This window comes from Pectinophora gossypiella, unplaced genomic scaffold (assembly GCF_024362695.1).
Source record: "Pectinophora gossypiella unplaced genomic scaffold, ilPecGoss1.1 Pgos_51, whole genome shotgun sequence".
Lineage (NCBI taxonomy): Eukaryota > Metazoa > Arthropoda > Insecta > Lepidoptera > Gelechiidae > Pectinophora > Pectinophora gossypiella.
In genome coordinates, this window is record NW_026063261.1 from 333,706 (window position 1) to 355,560 (window position 21,855).

A 21,855-nucleotide genomic window follows, 5' to 3' on the forward strand; every position below is an offset into this window, starting at 1 on the left:
ACACGAAAACCCGGATCTTTCCGATGGTGAGAAAATTAACTATTTAATGGGGACTTTGAAGGGCAAGGCTTTAGGTATTTGTGAAGGTGCTTTGCCTACCGCCGATAATTACCCTATAATATGGAAAGCATTGGTCGCTAAATACAATGACAAGCGCGTACTGGCCGCTTCGTACTTGGATAAGTTATTTAATTTACCTAACTTGAAGGAATACACGCTAACCTAACCTAACCTAACCTTTTTTTTTTTTTTGGTAACGAAGGGGAAATCCTCATGGATACCTCGCCACCCGGGGGAGTGACGAGGTTATGTCGGACTCTTACCGACTAAAACCCCTCCGATGGCCATCTGCTGCGCATGTCGGGAAGCTCCGGGATCTCTAGCGAACGCACCGGTGCTTCCCTCGCGCTTGCTATTATAAGCGCGTCCCGGGGTAGGTCCCCACCCCTACGCCATCCCAGTTTTACGGCAATGTGAGGCCATGTCACATTGCCGTCCCTCCCGGAGACCGTATGAGGAGCGGCTCGGGCCCCCGCCCTTACCACCCACGGTCTCCAGTGTCCCCTTTCAGTCGCCTCTTACGACAGGCAGGGGGTACCGTAGCCCTATTCTTCGCCCGGAACTACAGGGCGGACACGGCTAGACAGCCGCGGCTACCGCCGCCACCGCACGTCGCCGACGTCTCCTTCTCCAACCTCTCCCGATCCCGTTCCGCGGCCTCTTTTCGAGTCATTACAGACTCGCAGAAAGCGACCATCGCCTTCCATTGCCTTTCTCCCGACAGCATAGCCGCAACTATGGCAGGGGGAGAAAGGTCAGCCCCGACCTCTGAGACCAGGGTTTGTCGCTCCGGGATCCACGCGGGACACTCCTCCAGCGTATGCTGGGCGTCGTCCACATCGTCACTGCAGTGATGACACTGCGCTGTTGCTTCGCGTCCAATCCGATGCAGGTACTGACCGAAACATCCGTGTCCGGTGAGCATCTGTGTTAATCGGAACGTGCCGTTCCAGATTTTCTCCATCCATGGGGCAAAAGATGGTAATATTGCCCCAACGACTCTTTGTCGTGAGGAACGTGGCTCCTCAAGTCGTGCTTTCCACTCCTCGAGCGCCCTAATGTGCTCTCGCTCTCTGAGCCTCTCTACAGCTCGTTGAGGCTCCCCGCTCTGGCGAATGCTACGAACGAGATGGTATGTTCGCGCATCCATGTCCGCTAAGATGTCTAGAGGCGGGCATCGGGCCAAGAGCATGGCAGCCTCATGGGATATTGTGCGGTATCCCCTCACTATTCGGATGGACACTCTCCGCTGCAAACTGTTAAGTTTGTGCCGCCGGTCGCTCGTCAGGCTAGGGGCCCAGACAGGCGCACCGTAGAGAGCCATCGAACGCACTACCCCGGCGTAGAGACGCCGGACTCCCTCTCTCGGCCCGCCGAGGTTGGGAAGAATGCGGTGAAGGGCTCCGATCACTTTCTCGATCCTGGGGTTTAGGCGGTTGTGGTGTTCCCCGAAATCCCACCGGCCGTCCAGGATAAGGCCAAGGTATTTTATGTGCCTTCTGATCGGTACTTGGACATCGCCGACACGGATCGACGAGTCTGGTGGCTCCTCACCCCGTGAGAGGTTGTGGAACCACAGCGCCTCGGTCTTGTGCGGCGCTAACTGGAGGCCAAGACCGTGTATTTTTCGGGTAACACATGCCACCCCCAACTCGACAAGTCGAGTCGTCGACTCAAAGTTGTCCCCGTTTGCCAGCACAAGCGTATCGTCCGCGTAGCAGACGACATGAACACCAGCGGGGAGGTCGGCTCGCAGGACTGAGTCATAGGCAAGATTCCAGAGCAGAGGACCTAAAACGGACCCCTGTGGAACCCCGCAATAGACAGGTCTCCGATGGACCTCGGCATCCCGTCCCATGTATGTTATATGCATGTCTTGAAGATAGGCACCAACTATGCCTCGGAGATAGGGAGGTACTTGGTGATACACCAGGGCCTCCCTAATTGCCTGCCAGGGCAGGGAGTTGAAAGCGTTGACAATATCTAGACCAACATTACACATCTACTGCAAAGCACAACAGGCTGTAATATTCTTCCCCAAACTGCGGTTACGCTACAAAACAGTCATGAGTCACAACATCCCCTCCCGGGATGGCCACCATGGTCCACGCCCACAAAACGACAGAGCACCCTGCTCTCACACACACAAGTCATAAAGTCACAATGTAGCGACCAACAACACCTCGAGAAAATATTACCGCACTTACACAATTACCGATTCGGATCATCATTTAGAATGTTTTGCTCTAATTTCCTCACTAATGATTTACTCTGTTTCGGGCATTTTCTAAGCCTATTTCAATAAAGTAATCATAATCCAAATCATTTTACTTCGCAATGTTTACTTCACTTCATTAAGATAACATTCTGCACTATATTCGTTTATATCCTATTAAAACTTCCCATATTTCAAATCAGGTAAAACAGATACGACTCACCAGGACTTATAAGAATTTCCAATAAAAGATCAACCACTGGTCTTGTGACATGGTTTAGGTCTTCACCAGCGCAGCAAGTCCGGCTGGTATACAACGTGCTGCCATGATGACGTCACTTTGCACGGCTACAGCTCAGGCCGCACCACTTACATCGCCGCTACCAGTTGCCGAACCACGTGGCAAGTTATGACATGAAACAAAATAATTCACTGTATTATCGTATTCACATGACTTTCTTTCGATCGGTTTAAAAAGATTTCTATAAAGAATGTTGAATTTTGAAACATTTGATGAATGACGGTAGATTACAAAACACATTATTTAACGAGACTCAATTATCATGTCATGATTAATTTCTTTTTGCTTGGAGTGAGAAAATACAACTTTAATCACGCAGGTTAAGCGTGTCTACACCAATTCGAAATATTTTTAGACCAAAATACAAAGATTTGACAATGATGAAAACAGATTGGAAAACGTGGTATGATTGACACGGATTGACACAATATGTCTCGGCAATTTGGTTTTTAAAAAAAGCAATTTTCTCATTATTTGAAACGGAAATTCACCCAGCAATAAAGTCAATAACAATAAGGTTCCAGTATGAAAACTACTCACCGTAATAACAGTTTCCAAGTTGAGGTACCATAATTTCCAAACACGACTGCACACAGTATGAAAATATTGTGATGTTCACGCCATCATATCTCACGGCATGTAGTGATGCCGATCATTAACAAGGTCCAGGTCACTTCAAATTCAGGTCCATCTCCAAATTCAGGCATGGATGTAGACTAAATCTTCATTAAGTGGTCACACGAATGTGATAATCATCATAATCTTCTCATCATAATCTTCTTCTGATTGTGATAATCGAAACTTGCATTGTCTTGTTGTGAACGTCGCATCACGTTGTCTTCATCCAAGTCCACTAATCCCACTTCTGATGTCGTAACAGTGGGGGTCGTAACATCATCATCAGAATGGAGGGTGGGCGTTAGAAGAGTGGGCGTTAGAAGACAATAATGGCCGTCATCAGTATCACAATCATTTTATTTACTTCCACATAGTTTTTGTATCACGATTAAATAAAGTCACAGCATAAGGTACACACTCACGGCAACGACACGGTATTTGTAACGGTTACACAGTCTCTCGTTATCTAGCGCGCATAAGGACGTTAGCGCGAAGGGGCTACTCGCCCTCTACTTGCCCTCCACCACCCATGGTTCCTATATTCGGACCGAATCATCGGGACATGTGAACGTACTTGCTAGGTAGTCTTTTCCGATCACACTTTCTTGACGTCCCTACAAGTTATAGGTGAGCGACTATAGCACTCCTCGTAATTATTCGACATGTCCGCTCATGACGATGGTTCGCGGTAGACTGCCCGACTAGAACGACAGTACACGTCCGCTCGACACGACGACTCTGTAGTGACTCTCGACTTCACGCAGCTCTGGCCGTACGCCACCTGACGTCGGAGCGATGCAACTTCATGACGGAAGTGATGTAACTTCATTTTATTTTCCGATTTGATCAATTTCTCTTCTTAATCATAACTAACTCCGACATAGACTTATTGCCAACGACACCCCGCCCTCGCTCACGGCCTCATCCGACAGAGAGCGGACGCGAAGGATCGCGTCCACTGTCGATCGACCTCGTGGGAAACCGAACTGGCACTCCGAAAGGTTGGGGCCCTCCAACACGAGATGTTCGACGATGCGATCGGCCACTATTCGTTCGAATAGTTTGCCGATCTCGTCGAGTAGGCATATGGGACGGTATGCAGAGGGAGAGTCTGCAGCCCTGCCTTCCTTCCTTAAAAGGACCAGACTTGAGTCCTTCCACTCGGAGGGGAAAAGACCCTGGCGGAGGCAAGAGGTGAAAAGTTGCCTCAGTCTGTCCCCCAGAACGGTTAGAGCCAGCACCCAGGCCCGACCCGGTATTCCGTCTGGGCCTGGGGCGGTGTTCTTGGCTCTGAGCCGTTTAACAGCTCGGTCGAGCTCGTCTTGCGACACTTCGAGCTGTGGGGACCAATCTGTTGGTACCGCAGAAGTCGAGGTGGCGAGAGTGCTGTTCTGGACTCTGGGAAACAGTGCGTCAATCACCGTCTCCAGTAGAGCTGAGTCCATCGTCTCTGTCGGTGGAGGCACCCATGGCCGGAGCTTGCCCAATACGATTTTGTATGGGCGGCCCCATGGGTCCCTGCTGAGATCGTCTAAGAGCTCATGCCAAGCTCGAGCCTTTGCATCCGAGACAGCGTCCTGGAACGCCTTCGTCGCTGCTCGGTACGATGCGTAGGCCTCGTCAACCTCTTCAGACGTAGCTCGTCGTCTTCTCCTTGTTCGGGTGTACCGGCGTCGGGCTCGGAGGCATGTTGCTCGCAGTTGCGCGCATTCCTCTGACCACCAGTACACCCTCTTTCGGTTCAGGGCAGTAGTATGTTATTGGCCATTCTAGACCATCGAAGTGAAGGGATTCGCGAAAATGTTGCCAACGCGCTATCGCGCGCGCTCTCGCGGATCCCTTCACTTCGATGGTCTAGAATGCCTAATAACATTTTCGCGAATCCCTTCACTTCGATGGTCTAGAAATACCCAATAACATCGAGTGTGGTTCTTAATATTACGATCAATCGGTTAGCAACTACAACACTCACCAGTATAGCACGAGTCGATTTCATATCACATTTTTTTGAGTCTAGATTTTTGTCCTGGCTTTCTAGACCACTTTATCGTTAAAACACAAAACTTCACTTCGTTCGCTTGCGCTCACTCCGTTCCGTGTGGGGTTTTAACAATAAACTCGTCTAGAATGTTCAATTCACAAATTGAAAGTAGGTATATTCACACAACAATAAACTGTTTTAAAATAATTATCTAATCGACAGCGCAAAACAGTATTTATTAATCCTTGTATTACCACCGTTTGTGGTTGTCACAATTTCGAATTAGAATGCTCATAACCTACGAGACGGCATATCACATCAATATTTAAGTTTAAATAACATTGCGTCAAGAAATACATTTCATTGCTGTAAAAGCTATAACACGCAATAGACAAATTGTCATCGCTTTATACTTATAATGAAATTTGTGAAACAGAAACATGCTTTGAAACTACCTGAAATTAATCTGTTCTATATCGAGCTCTGACACTCGACGTCATGGAAAACTATTGCCGAATACAATAAGGTGCATTATTTGTGGACCATCTAATTGCGGCAAAACTAATTTAATGATTGGACTTTTATTGCATAAAAATGGTCTTCGTTATAGAAATTTATATGTATATTCCAAGTCTCTTTGTCAACCAAAGTATGAATATTTAGAAAATGTGTTAAAAATGGTACCGGGTGTATCATTTTATAAATTTCATGAAAAAGATGAAGTTCTAAGCCCGCAGGAGGCTCGTTCGAATTCTATAATTATATTCGACGACGTCGCCTGTGAAAATCAAAACAACATGCGGGATTATTTTGCTATAGAAATATAGATAGCTTTTATTTAAATCAGACCTATACTAAGATTCCTAAACAACTTGTTAGAGATAATTCAAATTTGATAGTATTATTTAAACAGGACGATATCAATCTAAAACATGTATACGATGAACATGTAGGCACAGACATGTCGTGGGCACAATTTAGAGAAATGTGTTCAAAGGTATGGAGTAACAACTATAATTATGTAGTTATAAATAAAGATTGTGGAAAAAATGAAGGGGGGTACAGGAAGACGTTTGATACATTTATAGTTTTTGACTAAACTGAAAATTATGTTGTCTATCTCAAGTATGATTAGCGTTATTGATTTATGATGTTGTTTCATTTAACGGTTTTCTAGTAAAACAACGAAATTTGAAAAACACATTTTATTTATTAAGTTCATAAAACTGTTTAAAGTACAATAGATAAAAAAAATATATTTTGAAATAACAGTTACCATATTAACTATTTCTACTATATACATTAAATGTTTCCATAGCTTGTAATACTCTGACATGCGATTCCAACATATTTATGAAATAATCGCATGTTACATATACGTATAAATACAAGTACTGTAATTACACAATGTCTTTGAAATATTGTTAATTAATTTTTCAGTCTGTCCCAATATATCATCATAACTATCTTTTACCACATATTGGGCTTTCACTAAAACATCACTTTTTTCTTGATTTTCACTTGTATTTGAAGCACCTAAATCCACTATACTGATTTTAATTAACTTGGTGGCTTTCTCCGCGTTCCGATTTTGCACAAATGAAGATGACTGCTTCCATTTTCCGCATTTAACTTTAGATTTAATTATCTTCCTCTTCTTCTTCTTATCACTTTTCAGCTTTTGACTCTTGTTATCATGAGGCGCCGTCGATTTTGTGGTAGTCGCTTGAACAGGATACCTTTCATCGAAGTCAGCAAGTGGATCTTGCGCGTAAGGGTAGAATAAATCATCTTCGTTAACGTTTGTTAAATTATTCGACATGTTCTGAAACAATAAAACGTATTACATTAATTTATGTATAAAATAAAATACAAACATTTGATTTTATTTATAAAATAAACCACAGTACTTACCAAAGTACTTAGCAGGCATCGCTTTTAGTGCTACACCTTCGAAATTATGATGATGATTTTTAACCGTCAACGGTGTCTACGTCTTTCTCCACGAGTAACTGAAAATACAATGACAGATTAGACTATACCCCTCAACACATATAAAATAAAGTAATAGGTAGTTTATGCACACAATAACACAATAAACGAATATTACCTGTTCATACTTATTTAAGCTACAAGTTTCAACTTGTTCACCCAGCTCCTTTGACATCAGGTAACACGAGTACAGCGCGGATGCCAGCACTCGATCTTCTTTATCATACGCGCCATATATACTTCTCACTTATTTTGGTCTGTCCGTGTTCGAATCAAGTTTTTTCCTGTAAGTCAAATTCATTAGCAGATTGCGTCTCTATACAATTTGCTGTCCTGTCATCCAATACCAGATTGGCTCAACGATCTCCAGAATTATGACATAAAGTGATAATATAATTTGAGACTCACAAAGTACCATACGAAAATATCAGAAATTCTATCCAGATTGGCGCGAGTCGTCATTGAATTCAAGAACAGCTTCGGTCCTATCATTTAATACCAGATTGGCTCAACGATCTCTAGAATTATGACATAAAGTGATAATATAATTGAGACTCACAAAGTGCCATACGAAAATATCAGAAATTCTATCCAGATTGGCGCGAGTCGTCATTGAATTCAAGAACAGCTTCGGTCCTGTCATTTAATACCAGATTGGCTCAACGATCTCTAGAATTATGACATAAAGTGATAATATAATTGAGACTCACAAAGTGCCATACGAAAATATCAGAAATTCTATCCAGATTGGCGCGAGTCGTCATTGAATTCAAGAACAGCTTCGGTCCTGTCATTCAATACCAGATTGGCTCAACGATCTCTAGAATTAGACATAAAAGTGACGATACAATGTATGACCCAAAAATTATCACAAGGATGTTAGAAATTCTATCCAGATTGGCGCGAGTCGTCATTAAATACAAGAACAGCTTCGGTCCTGTCATTCAATGCCATATTGGCTCAACGATCTCTAGAATTAGATATAAAAATGACGATAATGTGTGACCCAAAAATTACCACATGGGTGTTAGAAATTCTATCCAGATTGGCGCGAGTCGTCATTAAATTCAAGAACAGCTTCGATTCTGTCATTCAATGCCAGATTGGCTCAACGATCTCTAGAATTAGACATAAAAGTGATGATACAATGTGTGACCCAAAAATTACCACATGGGTGTCAGAAATTCTGTCCAAATTGGCGTGAGTCGTAATTAGATTCAAGGACAGCAAATTGTAATAACATAATGAATTTGACTTACATGATATAATTCCCATAGCGGAAGCTTTTTCGTAATAGTGTGATCAATTAATTTAACTATTTATAAAAGAATCAAAATCACTCTCTAGCTCACTTGTCATGCCCGGTCAAGGCAAGAATCTATACTGAATTACATTACACATTGCACAGATTGTGCCTCGTATGCATTGAGGAATGTGGGCTATACTATACCATATATTATATCAATCAGGTATCCTCTGACTCGTGGGAAACTTTTTAATAAACAACTAGTTTCAGTTACTGACTTCGCTTGATAAATTATTTTTATTGCAGGGTACAGGTTTACCTACAATACATTATGAAGAAGGTGAACAAGTTTTCACTTTTGATTCATCATGCAGAATCAATGCTTTGCGTTTACTCAAATATTGTTATGTTTTTGTTCAACTGTAATGATGATGGTGATTATAACGTTTGACTTACTGTTCGATTCAAAGCAGGTTGAAATAAGGTTAATATTATTTAAAATATCAGTATTGAAACGTTGCACTCCTTGTTCAGTACAACTTAGGTACCTACCTAACGTACAACTAGATCGTGATTACATAATCATCACAACAACAATTCATGATATTCCTCTTCGTAAGATTATCGTTTATATTCAATGTACATAATGTAGTCAGAAAAAAAAATTATGTAGAGAATCAAACTTGTAACATATCCCTACATTGAACATCAAACTCTTAACCACTGAGCCATCGTCGTACTGCGTCATCGGAAATAGGTGTAAGTTTACGTCTGTGTAATAAATACCTAATTAATATGAATATGCGGTGTATCATTTTACAAAGTGTTGCGACTAACTCGTTTGTTCGTGAGAATAGCAACTAAGCATTTTAGCGATGACTACGCGTCCAAAATGCTAAAATTTGAAATATGCAATGCATAATCCGTTATTGTCTTGCATTTAAGGTTTTATTTTGCATAATTCAGTTTTGCACGGATTTGTATTGTTTTTCTATAAAATAGGAAAAATCATTAAACTTTACTCATTCCTTTGATCGATTCCCAATTGTCCACAATTGTGGTATCCTCATCCGTGTTATTTTCATCTTCAGTGCTTTTCTTCAAGAAAGTTTGTTAAAATGTTAGTAAGTATTTACATTTACTTTTAGTTCATGTATTGTGTTGGAGTTTTTTACATAATAAATTTACACAACATTTTAAATACCATATACCTAACCGATTTCTTAATTTTCAGGTCTAACTACGAATATTCATCCGGTTCGGACTCCCAACTGCCGCTGGCGCCTACGTCTGCGCCGAAAGTGTTGAAAAAGAAGCCTGCGAGCAAGAGGAAGCCGGCGGAGTCGACCCCAACGCCTACTAGGTAAGATTAACATGATTATCTTTAATCTTGTGTGCTTTTGAGAGAAGTTAATAGTGAGACAGTCGTGCCCATCAGTGGAACATTAAATAGGTACTTTAATATCTATCACTTTACTTTTATTTTATTCGAGATAATTTTACGCTATTTGCAAATACAACTTACATATCCCCTATCTCTACCCTTTTGAGATACATGCAGAATTATATGTTATGTTATGTATCTTGATTAATAGTAACAAAAGTAATATAAAATAATGTAATGGGTATAATGAGCGTTATAATTGGAAATCGTAGCGCACGGCGGTAACACTTGTATCGTTTCAATATAAACATTATTGTTACAGTTCTAAAAAGAAGTCGCGGTCGAGCGCCAACGACGACGCAGGCGCGACCGCAACGTATTCATCGAGGTATGTAACAAAACCTAATTTTCTACAGATTTTGTCTACATTATTAATTTTATAAATAGGAAAGATTTGATTGTCAAATTGTGTATTTGGATCGAATAGACTCCGAAACTTACTGGATCGATTTGAAAAATTCTTTCACCATTAGAATCTTACATTATTTCTGATGAACATAGGCTACTCGTATACCTATGTATTTTGTCCACCCGAGCACCCGTGCGACGCCGGGGCGGACAGCTGGTTCAATAATTGTGTAGATATCTTTATTACACTCCATAATTCATTATACACATTACGAACAATATTATTATGATGAACATAGTTCAAAATAAGGTGACGAAGACGTTTGTGCAGCTATTCCTTTGTTCCTTTAAACCTATATAAATTATTACTTATTCGTATTTTTCGGTTTCCAGTACTGGCCCTGGAGGACTCTTCGGGTTTGAGACGGGAGCAACTTCGGGGACGTCGAAGTCTGCAGTGCTGCAGACTTATTTGACCAGCCGCGTCCCCAACGGTCGAGTGCGCCGGGAGCTCGTCAACCAGTCTGGCGAGTACTATATAGAGTTCCGGGTGTATAACACCGAGAAAGCTGTTGCCTCTAAACCAGATCAGCGGTGGAAAGAGGCTGAAGTTACTCTTAAAGTAAAGTTAGATCGGGGGACTCCGCAGTGGGAGAAAATGCAATCGTTTATGCAGCGGATTCATAATTTATTTGAAGATTGTGAGCCCGTCTTCATAAGCGAATAGTAATAAGTACCTACTACTCAGGTACTTATTACAACCTTTTCTCTCACTGCTGCTGTTCATTGATATAACTTCACTTTAAGGTACTTTCCACTGCATTTTCAACCAAATACCTATGAAATTATAATTGTAAATCATACATTCATTGTGTATATTGCAATTTTATGTCGTTAGCGTATGAAAGGCGAGGCATTTTCTTTGTATATTTAAAGTATACTTATCAAAAATGGTGTTTTGTACAGTTTGTAAAGTCTCTGTAGATCGTGTTCATTGGGTGGGGCATTTACGAAGCACTAACCATAATAAAATAAAATTTTTAACAAAAAAAAACCGACTTCAAACGCAAAACTAAAAAGCAATAAATAAATTTACTTCGCACAAAGTAATTAGTACGTATTTTCAATTAGTTAATTAATTTATAATTCTGAAGCCGGTGCCAAGGAAATGCTACAACGAAGTACCGATTCATATATTTTTCAATACTGATTGTTTTGTAATTTTTTGTTTGACATTGTTTTGTAATTGCTTTGATATAGGTATTAAACAATATTGTGTGTACATAGTAATTTGATATTGTAGTAGGGTTGTTGTAGCATTTACTTGGCACCGACTTCAGAATTATAAATTAATTAACTAATTGAAAATACGTACTAATTACTTTGTGCGAAGTAAATTTATTTATTGCTTTTTAGTTTTGCGTTTGAAGTCGGTTTTTTTTTGTTAAAAATTTTATTTTATTTTACGATTTAAAGTGATGGTTAGACCGAGCAAGGATGCAGACAGACAGATTTTCTGATTTATATTCATATCTATACTTATAATAAATCTGTAGAGAGGTCAATTCTGTACATTAAATATTTTTTCAAAATAACTATCAGGGGGTGATAAGTGATCGATACTGATGCCAAAAATGCAATCAGTAAAATTTTTGTCTGTCTGTCTGTCTATCTGTCTGTCTGTCTGTCTGTCTGTATGTTCCTTATAGAAACAAAAACTACTGGACGGATTTTAATGAAACTTGGTACAATTATTCTTCACACTCCTGGACAGGTCATAGTATACTTTTCATCACGCTACAATCAATAGGAGCAGAGTAGTGAAGGGAAATCCTTTTGTATGAAAAACCTAAACCACTCAAGTTAGACGTTTGAAATTTGGCATGAAGGTACCTTAGATACCGTAGAGGTGCACTAAGAAAGGAATTCCCGAAATTCCTACGGGAACGGGAATTAGCGGGAAAATCCTTTTGTATGAAAAATCTAAACCACTCAAGTTAGACTTTTGAAATTTGGCATGCAGGTACCTTAGATAACGTAAAGGTGCACTAAGAAAGGAATTCCCGAAATTCCCACGGGAACGGGAATTAGCGGAAAAATATTTTTGTATGAAAAATCTAAACCATTCAAGTTAGATGTTTGAAATTTGTCATGCAGGTACCTTAGATACCGTAGAGGTGTACTAAGAAAGGAATTCCCGAAATTCCCACGGGAACGGGAATTAGCGGGAAAATCCTTTTGTATGAAAAATCTAAACCACTCAAGTTAGACGTTTGAAATTTGGCATGCAGGTACCATAGGTACCGTAGAGGTGCACTAAGAAAGGAATTCCCAAAATTCTCACGGGAACGGGAATTAGCGGGAAATACCTTTTGTATGAAAAATCTAAACCACTCAAGTTAGACATTTGAAATTTAGCATGCAGATACCTTAGGTACCGTGGAGGTGCACTAAGAAAGGAATTCCCGAAATTCTCACGAGAACGGGAATTAGCGGGAAAATCCTTTTGTATGAAAAATCTAAACCATTCAAGTTAGACGTTTGAAATTTGTCATGCAGGTACCTTAGGTACCGTGGAGGTGCACTAAGAAAGGAATTCCCGAAATTCCCACGGAAACGGGAATTAACGGGAAAATCCTTTTGTATGAAAAATCTAAACCACTCAAGTTAGACGTTTGAAATTTGGCATGCAGGTACTTTAGTAAACTTAAAGCTTAGTTGCAACAGGATATTACAAAATTCCCACGGGAACGGTAGTTAGCGGGAAAAAACATTTGTATGAAAAAATCAAATCTAAATAAAAGGAGAAACTGACTGACTCAGTGACTGACATATCAACGCATAGCCTGAACGGCTAAATGTAGGCATTTGAAATTTGGAAGGGACATAGCTTATGTACCGTAGAGGTGCACTAAGAAAGGAATTCCCGGAATTCCCACGGGAACGGAAATTAGCGGGAAAATCCTTTTGTATGAAAAATCTAAACCGCTTAAGTTAGACGCTTGAAATTTGGCATGCAGGTACCTTAGTTAACTTAAACCTTAGTTGCAACAGGATATTGCAAAATTCCCACGGAAACGGGAGTTAGCGGGAAAAAAACATTTGTATGAAAAAATCGAAACCGCGTAAGATAGATGTTTTCAATTCAATTCAATTAAATTATTTATTGCATTCCATGTAGTACAATGGGGTGTTACATAGGCATAGGAACTAAAACATGGACCCTGTAGGGCACAGCAACGTTGAAGGGAAGAGAGGAAGTGTGTATTAAAATTAAAACTCAATGAACAATCAATTAAAAAAAAATCAATTCAATCAATTGATTCAATCTAGCATGCATGCATACCTTAGTAAATATAAAGTTTATTTTTGGCTGTATTTTGAAAAATGGGAGTTATTGGGAAAAAAATTGTATGAAAAAATCTAAACTGCATAAGTTAGATGCTTGAAATTTGATATGCACTCCCACACACACAAAGATCTCTCTCTTATATAACACGCCACGCGGACGAAGTCGCGGGCAAAAGCTAGTATAATAATAAATAATATATTATTAGTAGTGATCACAATTATTATTGATGAACATGTTTACACACACACACTCACACACGCGCTAACGCACACGAGCACACGCGCACGTACACACGCACACACACAGATACACACACACACACACACACACACACACACACACACACACACACACACACACACACATGTGTATGTGTACATACACACATGTGGTTGTCAGTGGAAGCTGCTATCATACACACTCACGCATACATATAGATACAGTAGATTTCGCGTGGTTCGCTCGCTGCTAAAGCAGCTCGCGTGTCCTGTTTATTCGAAACTGTCCCTCTTCGTATGGCGGCCATCTTGTTTTTCCGCCATTTTGTTTTTTTTCACCGGCGACAGAATTTGACCAAGATTTAAATGGGTGTCGTGGAAACAAACAAAATCCAGGTGCAATAGGTTTGCCAGACCGTAGGATGTCTCCCTGATTGGGAGCAGTTTTCAAAGATGACGTTCCGATCACACCCCTATACATCATTTTTACCCCCAAGACATTTTCTGGAAAAACAAAATTTTGTATGGCGGCCCACTTGTTTTTTCGCCATTTTGTATTTTTTTCACCGGCCATTAAATTCGACCAAGATTTAAATAGGTTTCGTGAAAGAAAAATTGGTTCAGGTGTGATAGTTTCGCCAGGCCGTAGGGTGTCACCCTGATGCGGAGCAGTTTTCGAAAATCGGGAAGTATTTCCATACTTAACATGACGATCCGATCACAACCCCGATATATATTTGTCGTAGAAGCGTGGTGTGGTGTATCAGAAGGGTGGGCGTTAGAAGAGTGGGCGTTAGAAGACAATAATGGCCGTCATCAGTATCACAATCATTTTATTTACTTCCACATAGTTTTTGTATCACGATTAAATAAAGTCACAGCATAAGGTACACACTCTCGGCAACGTCACGGTATTTGTAACGGTTACACAATCTCTCGTTATCTAGCGCGCATAAGGACGTTAGCGCGAAGGGGCTACTCGCCCTCTACTTGCCCTCCACCACCCATGGTTCCTATATTCGGACCGAATCATCGGGACATGTGAACGTACTTGCTAGGTACTCTTTTCCAATCACACTTTCTTAACGTCCCTACAAGTTATAGGTGAGCGACTATAGCACTCCACGTTCCGATCGTAATTATTCGACACGTCCGCTCAAGACGATGGTTCGCGGTAGACTGCCCGACTAGAACGGCAGTACACGTCCGCTCGACACGACGACTCTGTAGTGACTCCCGACTTCACTCCGCTCTGCTCGTACACCCCCTTTCGTCGGAGCGTTGCAACTTCATGACGGAAGTGATGTAACTTCATTTTATTTTCCGATTTGATCAATTTCTCTTCTTAATTCATAACTAACTCCGACACGGCCATCCTGCGCGACACACGTCCTCGTGTGTTAATCTGAAACAACATACCACAGCACAGTATCCAAGTTCGCTCGGTCATTCCTGACCAACATGAGACTCTACTTGTGACTCTACACGAGCTCTACTTGTGACTCTACAAGAGCTCTACTTGTGACTCTACAAGAGCTCTACTTGTGACTCTACACGAGCTCTACTTGTGACTCTACACGAGCTCTACTTGTGACTCTACACGAGCTCTAGTTGTGACTCTACACGAGCTCTACTTGTGACTCTACACGAGCTCTACTTGTGACTCTACACGAGCTCTACTTGTGACTCTACACGAGCTCTACTTGTGACTCTACACGAGCTCTACTTGTGACTCTACACGAGCTCTACTTGTGACTCTACACGAGCTCTCATGACATCATGATAAATCATCAACTAACAATACACGGACCATTGACCAGTATTCACACACTATAAACAACCAAACATGAAAATCCAATTACTCTTTACACGTCTGTCGTTACTATCACCTAAACGAGCGATAGTAACTCATGCCACTCTACTGAGTGACGATATCTCACAACCAGGCGTCACTACCACCTAAATCGAGCGGTAGCAACTCATGCCACTCTACTGAGTGACGATATCTCACAACCAGGCGTCACTACCACCTAAATCGAGCGGTAGCAACTCATGCCACTTACACCAAGTGACGATATCTCAACACAGTCGTTACTGCCACCTAAATCGAGCGACAGCAACTCATGCCACTTACACCAAGTGACGATATCTCAACATAGTCGTTACTGCCACCTAAATCGAGCGACAGTAACTCATGCCACTTACACCAAGTGACGATATCTCAACACAGTCGTCACTGCCACCTAAATCGAGCGACAGCAACTCATGCCACTTGCACCAAGTGACGATATCTCAACACAGCTAGCACACAAACTTTACATTTTAGTTGGTAGAATAGTGGTCCATGGGTTACAAATTTCTTCTACATCACTAATTTCTAATTCGTGTAGTTTGACTAATTCTACCGGAAGTCAACTTGACTTAGATTCAGGTACAATGTCATGACCAAATACAAAGTCAACATGACATCCAGGCCTCGACCGCATACCTGTAGTTTCTAAGACGAGCAGCACAAAAGTGGCTGCAGCCCCGAACACTACTAGTGCGCAGCTTCCTATCAGAGTTGCTCCGAAACAGGTCAATCATAGCTGTCATTGCTCAATTAAATCAACCAACATTACACATCTACTGCAAAGCACAACAGGCTGTAATATTCCTCCCCCAACTGCGGTTACGCTACAAAACAGTCATGAGTCACAACATCCCCTCCCGGGATGGCCACCATGGTCCACGACCACAAAACGACAGAGCACCCTGCTCTCACACACACAAGTCATAAAGTCACAATGTAGCGACCAACACCTCGAGGAAATATTACCGCACTTACACAATTACTGATTCGGTATGATCATCATTTAGAATGTTTTGCTCCAATTTTCTCACTAATGATTTACTCTGTTTCGGGCTTTTTCTAAGCCTATTTCATTTAATCATAATCCAAATCATTTTACTTCGCAATGTTCACTTCACTTCATTACGATTCCCAATTTAACTAAAGTGAACAAAAGAGAACTTTCTGCACTATATTCGTTTGAATCCTAATAAAAAAATCCATTACTTATTCAAATCAGGTAAAACAGATACGACTCACCGGGACGTATAAGAATTTCCAATAAAAGATCAACCACTGGTCTTGTGACATGGTTTAGGTCTTCAACAGCACCAGTGCAGCAAGTCCGGCTGGTATACAACGCGCTGCCATGATGTCGTCACTTTACACGGCTACGGCTCAGCCCGCGCCATTTTCATCCCCGCTTGCAATCCACCAATTGCCGAACCAAGTTATGACATGAAACAAAAGAATTCACTGTATTATCGTATTCACATGACTTTCTTTCAATCGGTTTAAAAAGATTACAAAACACGTTATTTAACGAGACTCAATTATCATGTCATGATTAATTTCTTTTTGCTTGGAGTGAGAAAATACAACTTTAACCACGCAGGTTAAGCGTGTCTACACCAATTCGAAATATTTTTAGACCAAAATACAAAGATTTGACGATGATGAAAACAGATTGGAAAACGCGGTATGATTGACACAGATTGACACAATATGTCTCGCCAATTTGGTTTTTAAAAAAAGCAATTTTCCTCATTACTAGAAACGGAAATTCACCCAGCAATAAAGTCAATAACAATAAGGATCCAGTATGAAAACGACTCACCGTAATAACAGTTTCCAAGTTGAGGTACCATAATTTCCAAACACGACTGCACACATTATGGAAATATTGTTGATGTTCACGCCATCATATCTTACGGCATGTAGTGATGCCGATCATTAACAAGGTCCAGGTCAATTCAAAGTCAGGTTCATCTCCAAATTCAGGCATAACACTACATCTTCATCACGTAGTCACACGAATGTGATAATCATCATAATCTTCTTCTGATTGTGATAATCGAAACTTGCATTGTCTTGTTGTGAACGTCGCATCACGTTGTCTTCATCCAAGTCCACTAATCCCACTTCTGATGTCGCAGAAGCGTGGTGTGGTGTATCAGAAGGGTGGGCGTTAGAAGAGTGGGCGTTAGAAGACAATAATGGCCGTCATCAGTATCACAATCATTTTATTTACTTCCACATAGTTTTTGTATCACGATTAAATAAAGTCACAGCATAAGGTACACACTCTCGGCAACGTCACGGTATTTGTAACGGTTACACAATCTCTCGTTATCTAGCGCGCATAAGGACGTTAGCGCGAAGGGGCTACTCGCCCTCTACTTGCCCTCCACCACCCATGGTTCCTATATTCGGACCGAATCATCGGGACATGTGAACGTACTTGCTAGGTACTCTTTTCCGATCACACTTTCTTAACGTCCCTACAAGTTATAGGTGAGCGACTATAGCACTCCACGTTCCGATCGTAATTATTCGACACGTCCGCTCAAGACGATGGTTCGCGGTAGACTGCCCGACTAGAACGGCAGTACACGTCCGCTCGACACGACGACTCTGTAGTGACTCCCGACTTCACTCCGCTCTGCTCGTACACCCCCTTTCGTCGGAGCGTTGCAACTTCATGACGGAAGTGATGTATACCCCCTTGGGTATATCTCCTTTCAAACAAAAAAAGAATTATCAAAATCGGTTCATATACGACGAAGATATGCCCGAACAAACATAAAAAAAAAAAAAAAAAAAAAAAAAATATACGGTCGAATTGAGAACCTCCTCCTTTTTCGAAGTCGGTAAAAATAAAAATATTTCTCCTTTTAGCGACGGGATTGAATTAATTGAGTCCGCATTTCGCAACCGAATAGCTTCATATAGAATATTATCACCAGATTTGGATGGTCATAATTCTTTAGATCGGTTTCTTGATGATATAAAAAATAAAATCAAAACATTAATTGATTTGTCTCTCAAGGAAAATGACTGTATAAAACTCAATTTTGAACATTTTGCAGTTTTCACACCTGAACCAATTGTGATCACTACTAATAATATATTATATTATTATATATGAATATAAATCAGAAAATCTGTCTGTCTGCATCCTTGCTCGGTCTAACCATCACTTAAAATCGTAAAATAAAATAAAATTTTTAACAAAAAAAAACCGACTTCAAACGCAAAACTAAAAAGCAATAAATAAATTTACTTCGCACAAAGTAATTAGTACGTATTTTCAATTAGTTAATTATTTTATAATTCTGAAGTCGGTGCCAAGTAAATGCTGATAGTCGCATCGCGCGTACGCAAGCGATCGGTTCTAATTATCGTGCAGTGCGCGGTGTGTGTATTAGAGGATTTAAAATGCCCTCTAACGTGGTAAAATGCGTAAATTGCAACGTTGTTATTAACGAGGTTCTTGCGTTTGTGCATAATAAAATAGCAGTGATGGACGATGAAAGTATCAGCAGGATTTGTGTGAGCGCTTTCACCGAAAGTGATATTGTGACGGCTAAGAACCTGTTGTTCGATTCAATACCGACGACAAAGCGGAAGATAACCCGGAAGAAGGTCGGAAAAGCGTTACGCGATATAGATGACATCATCTGCGTTATCCGGGACACTGATTCCGAGGATATTCCGGTCTTTGTGGCTCGCGACCTCGAAAAGCTACCCCCGGTTTTGTTCGATCACGTCGACGTGACGAGGCTCTTGAAAGATATAGTCAAGCTAAAGCATGATCTCGATATAATAAAGGAGGACTACGCTACTGTAAAACAGTTGGAATTGTTGAAGGATGAGGTGCAGTCACTACAACATTCGTCGGTAATTAACTACGGGCCTAATGTAAACAAAAGGCGCGGAGCTTGTCTCTTGGACAGTTATGAGTGTGCTAGCGGTCCCATGGGGTTGACGCCGGTGTGTGATGAGACCATTGTGGAATGTGATATGCAACACAATGTTAACAGTTATCGATCTATGACTCATAATCTAGTTTCATCGGAGGGTAGCAAAACATCGCCACAACCTGCACAAAAGGACACGGCTGACGCACGACGAGAAACGGACGGTATGAGTCACAACATAGACCAGCTGATCGGGTCGGCGCACGCGCCTCAACCTGCGCTCGCGTCATCATCCCCGCCGCTGCCGTCGCTACCTACTGCGGTACGGCGGCCACAGCAGCCGACCGGTTCTAACGTGAGACATACGGTCGCTCAGATCGGAAGGGACCAACAAAAATGTATGGCTGAAATAGTGCGGGAAGGGACTTGGAAGCCACAGACACAGAGCGACGAATGGATTCGTGTCCAAAGAAAAAGTTTGCGCAATCGTTTTACGGGGAAACGTGGAAAAGCGATCTTGGAGACTACATCTAATTTTAAAGCGGCGGAAATCAAGATCCCTGTTTACATTTATAATGTGGCGAAGAGCGCGTCTGTGTGTGATATCACTGATTATATCATGAAAAAGACAAACATCGAAGTTAAAATAGAAAAAATGGGTATGAAAATGTTAAAGGGCTATGACTCATACAAAGTATTTGTACCTAAACACAAATTGAATATTTTCATGGCAGATGATTTCTGGCCCGACGGGGTGGCTTATCGTCGTTTTATCGACTTTAACAAACGAGATAAGAGAAACGTCCAAAAGACCGAAGAGTGTAACTAATAGTTTTATGATGAATAATAATAACATTAAATTAATTAGTTTTAATTGCAAGAATGTGATAAGATCGGTGGAGTGTGTGCGGAGGCTGTGTCTGTCGAGTGACGTAGTGGCGCTACAAGAGACCTGGCTGATGCCACATGATCTCCCATACCTGGGGACCATCGACGATGGGTTCGCTTTCACGGGGACGTCCGCGGTTGACACGTCGGCCGGAGTTCTGCGAGGGAGGCCGTACGGCGGAGTTGCGCTACTGTGGAAGAAAGCTGCCTTCCCGACGGTCACCGTAGTGAAGTGTAATAGTGTGCGTCTCGTCGCAATTAAGATAATGCTCGATGGTCGTAATGTTATGATATTTTCAGTGTACATGCCTACCGAGTCTAATGACAACTTAGTGGAATTCACGGAATGTCTCGGTGAAATGACGGCCATAATTGATAGTCACTGCGTGGAGTCAGTATTTATGTTAGGGGACTTCAACGCGTATCCCGGTGAGTCATTCGCAACTGAACTTATAACTTTTTGTGCTGAACAATCGTGGGCGTGCGTGGACATGGAATTTCTCCCATCGGACAGCTACACGTTCGTGAGTGACGCGCATGGTTGTCGTCGCTGGCTTGACCACTGTCTGGTGACTAGTGCCGCGCGCCAATTAGTGTGTAATGTTTCTGTGTTATGTGATACATATTGGTCCGATCATTACCCAGTGTCTATAGAATGTAATTTATCTCTTATAAAGCCTAAGAAGAATATGCCTATTGAGTATACTAATAAAATTGTCTGGGGTGAACGCGACTCGACTCAAATAGCGAAGTATCATGACGTTTGTCATTCTAGACTACGTGAAATTGATTTTCCTACGGAGTTAAGCGATTGTTCTAACTTTATGTGCTCTAATACATGTCATAAAAAATATTTGGATATAATGTATGATAGTATTGTTTGTATATTGTCTGAGGCCGCTGAAAGTAGCTATAACACTTTACATAAACGGAAAGACAAATATGTAACTGGGTGGAATAAGCATGTTCGTGACGCCCACGGGAAGGCTCGGCTTTGTTATCAAGTGTGGCTACAGGGCGGTAAACCCAAGTCTGGTCATCTGTATAGTGAGATGTGTGATTCTAGGCGCGTTTTCAAATCAAAGTTAAGATGGTGTCAGAATAATGAACGAAAAATAAAAATGGACATTATTGCTGAACACCACTCAAACAAGAAATTCGGTGCGTTCTGGAAAACTACAAATAGAATGAATTATAAGCCGAGCCTCCCCGTGAGCGTGGGCGGTTTCCACGAGCCTGCAGAAATAGCCAATGTGTTTAGCCAGTATTTCAAGGTGGATTCTCCTCTTGGGCCGGCGGCGGAGAGGCGGGCGTTCGATGCTAGGGTTGGTGATGGTCGGGCTATACGTAATGTTAAGTTTACCGCGAAGGAAGTCCGTGAGGTGATCAAAAACATGGTAAGAGGCAAGTCGCCGGGACATGACAGTCTGAGCATCGAGCA

The 21,855-nt window shown here is 41.6% G+C and overlaps 1 protein-coding gene and 1 long non-coding RNA gene across 2 annotated transcripts; one reads left to right on the plus strand and one right to left on the minus strand.

Annotated features, from left to right (window-relative positions):
• Positions 1 to 6,939: 6,939 nt before the first annotated feature.
• On the minus strand, positions 6,940 to 7,397 carry LOC126381420 (uncharacterized). The gene is made up of 3 exons (XR_007568815.1): positions 7,286 to 7,397; positions 7,090 to 7,187; positions 6,940 to 7,000 (listed from the first exon to the last, which is right to left on the minus strand). It is a non-coding gene; the product is annotated as an uncharacterized LOC126381420 (long non-coding RNA).
• Positions 7,398 to 19,128: 11,731 nt separating this feature from the next.
• LOC126381425 (uncharacterized) lies at positions 19,129 to 21,503 on the plus strand. Its single transcript, XM_050030897.1, has 3 exons — positions 19,129 to 20,185; positions 20,715 to 20,843; positions 21,481 to 21,503. Exons 1-3 carry the CDS (start codon positions 19,129 to 19,131, stop codon positions 21,501 to 21,503), a joined length of 1,209 nt encoding a protein of 402 aa, XP_049886854.1.
• The last annotated feature ends 352 nt before the right edge of the window (positions 21,504 to 21,855 follow it).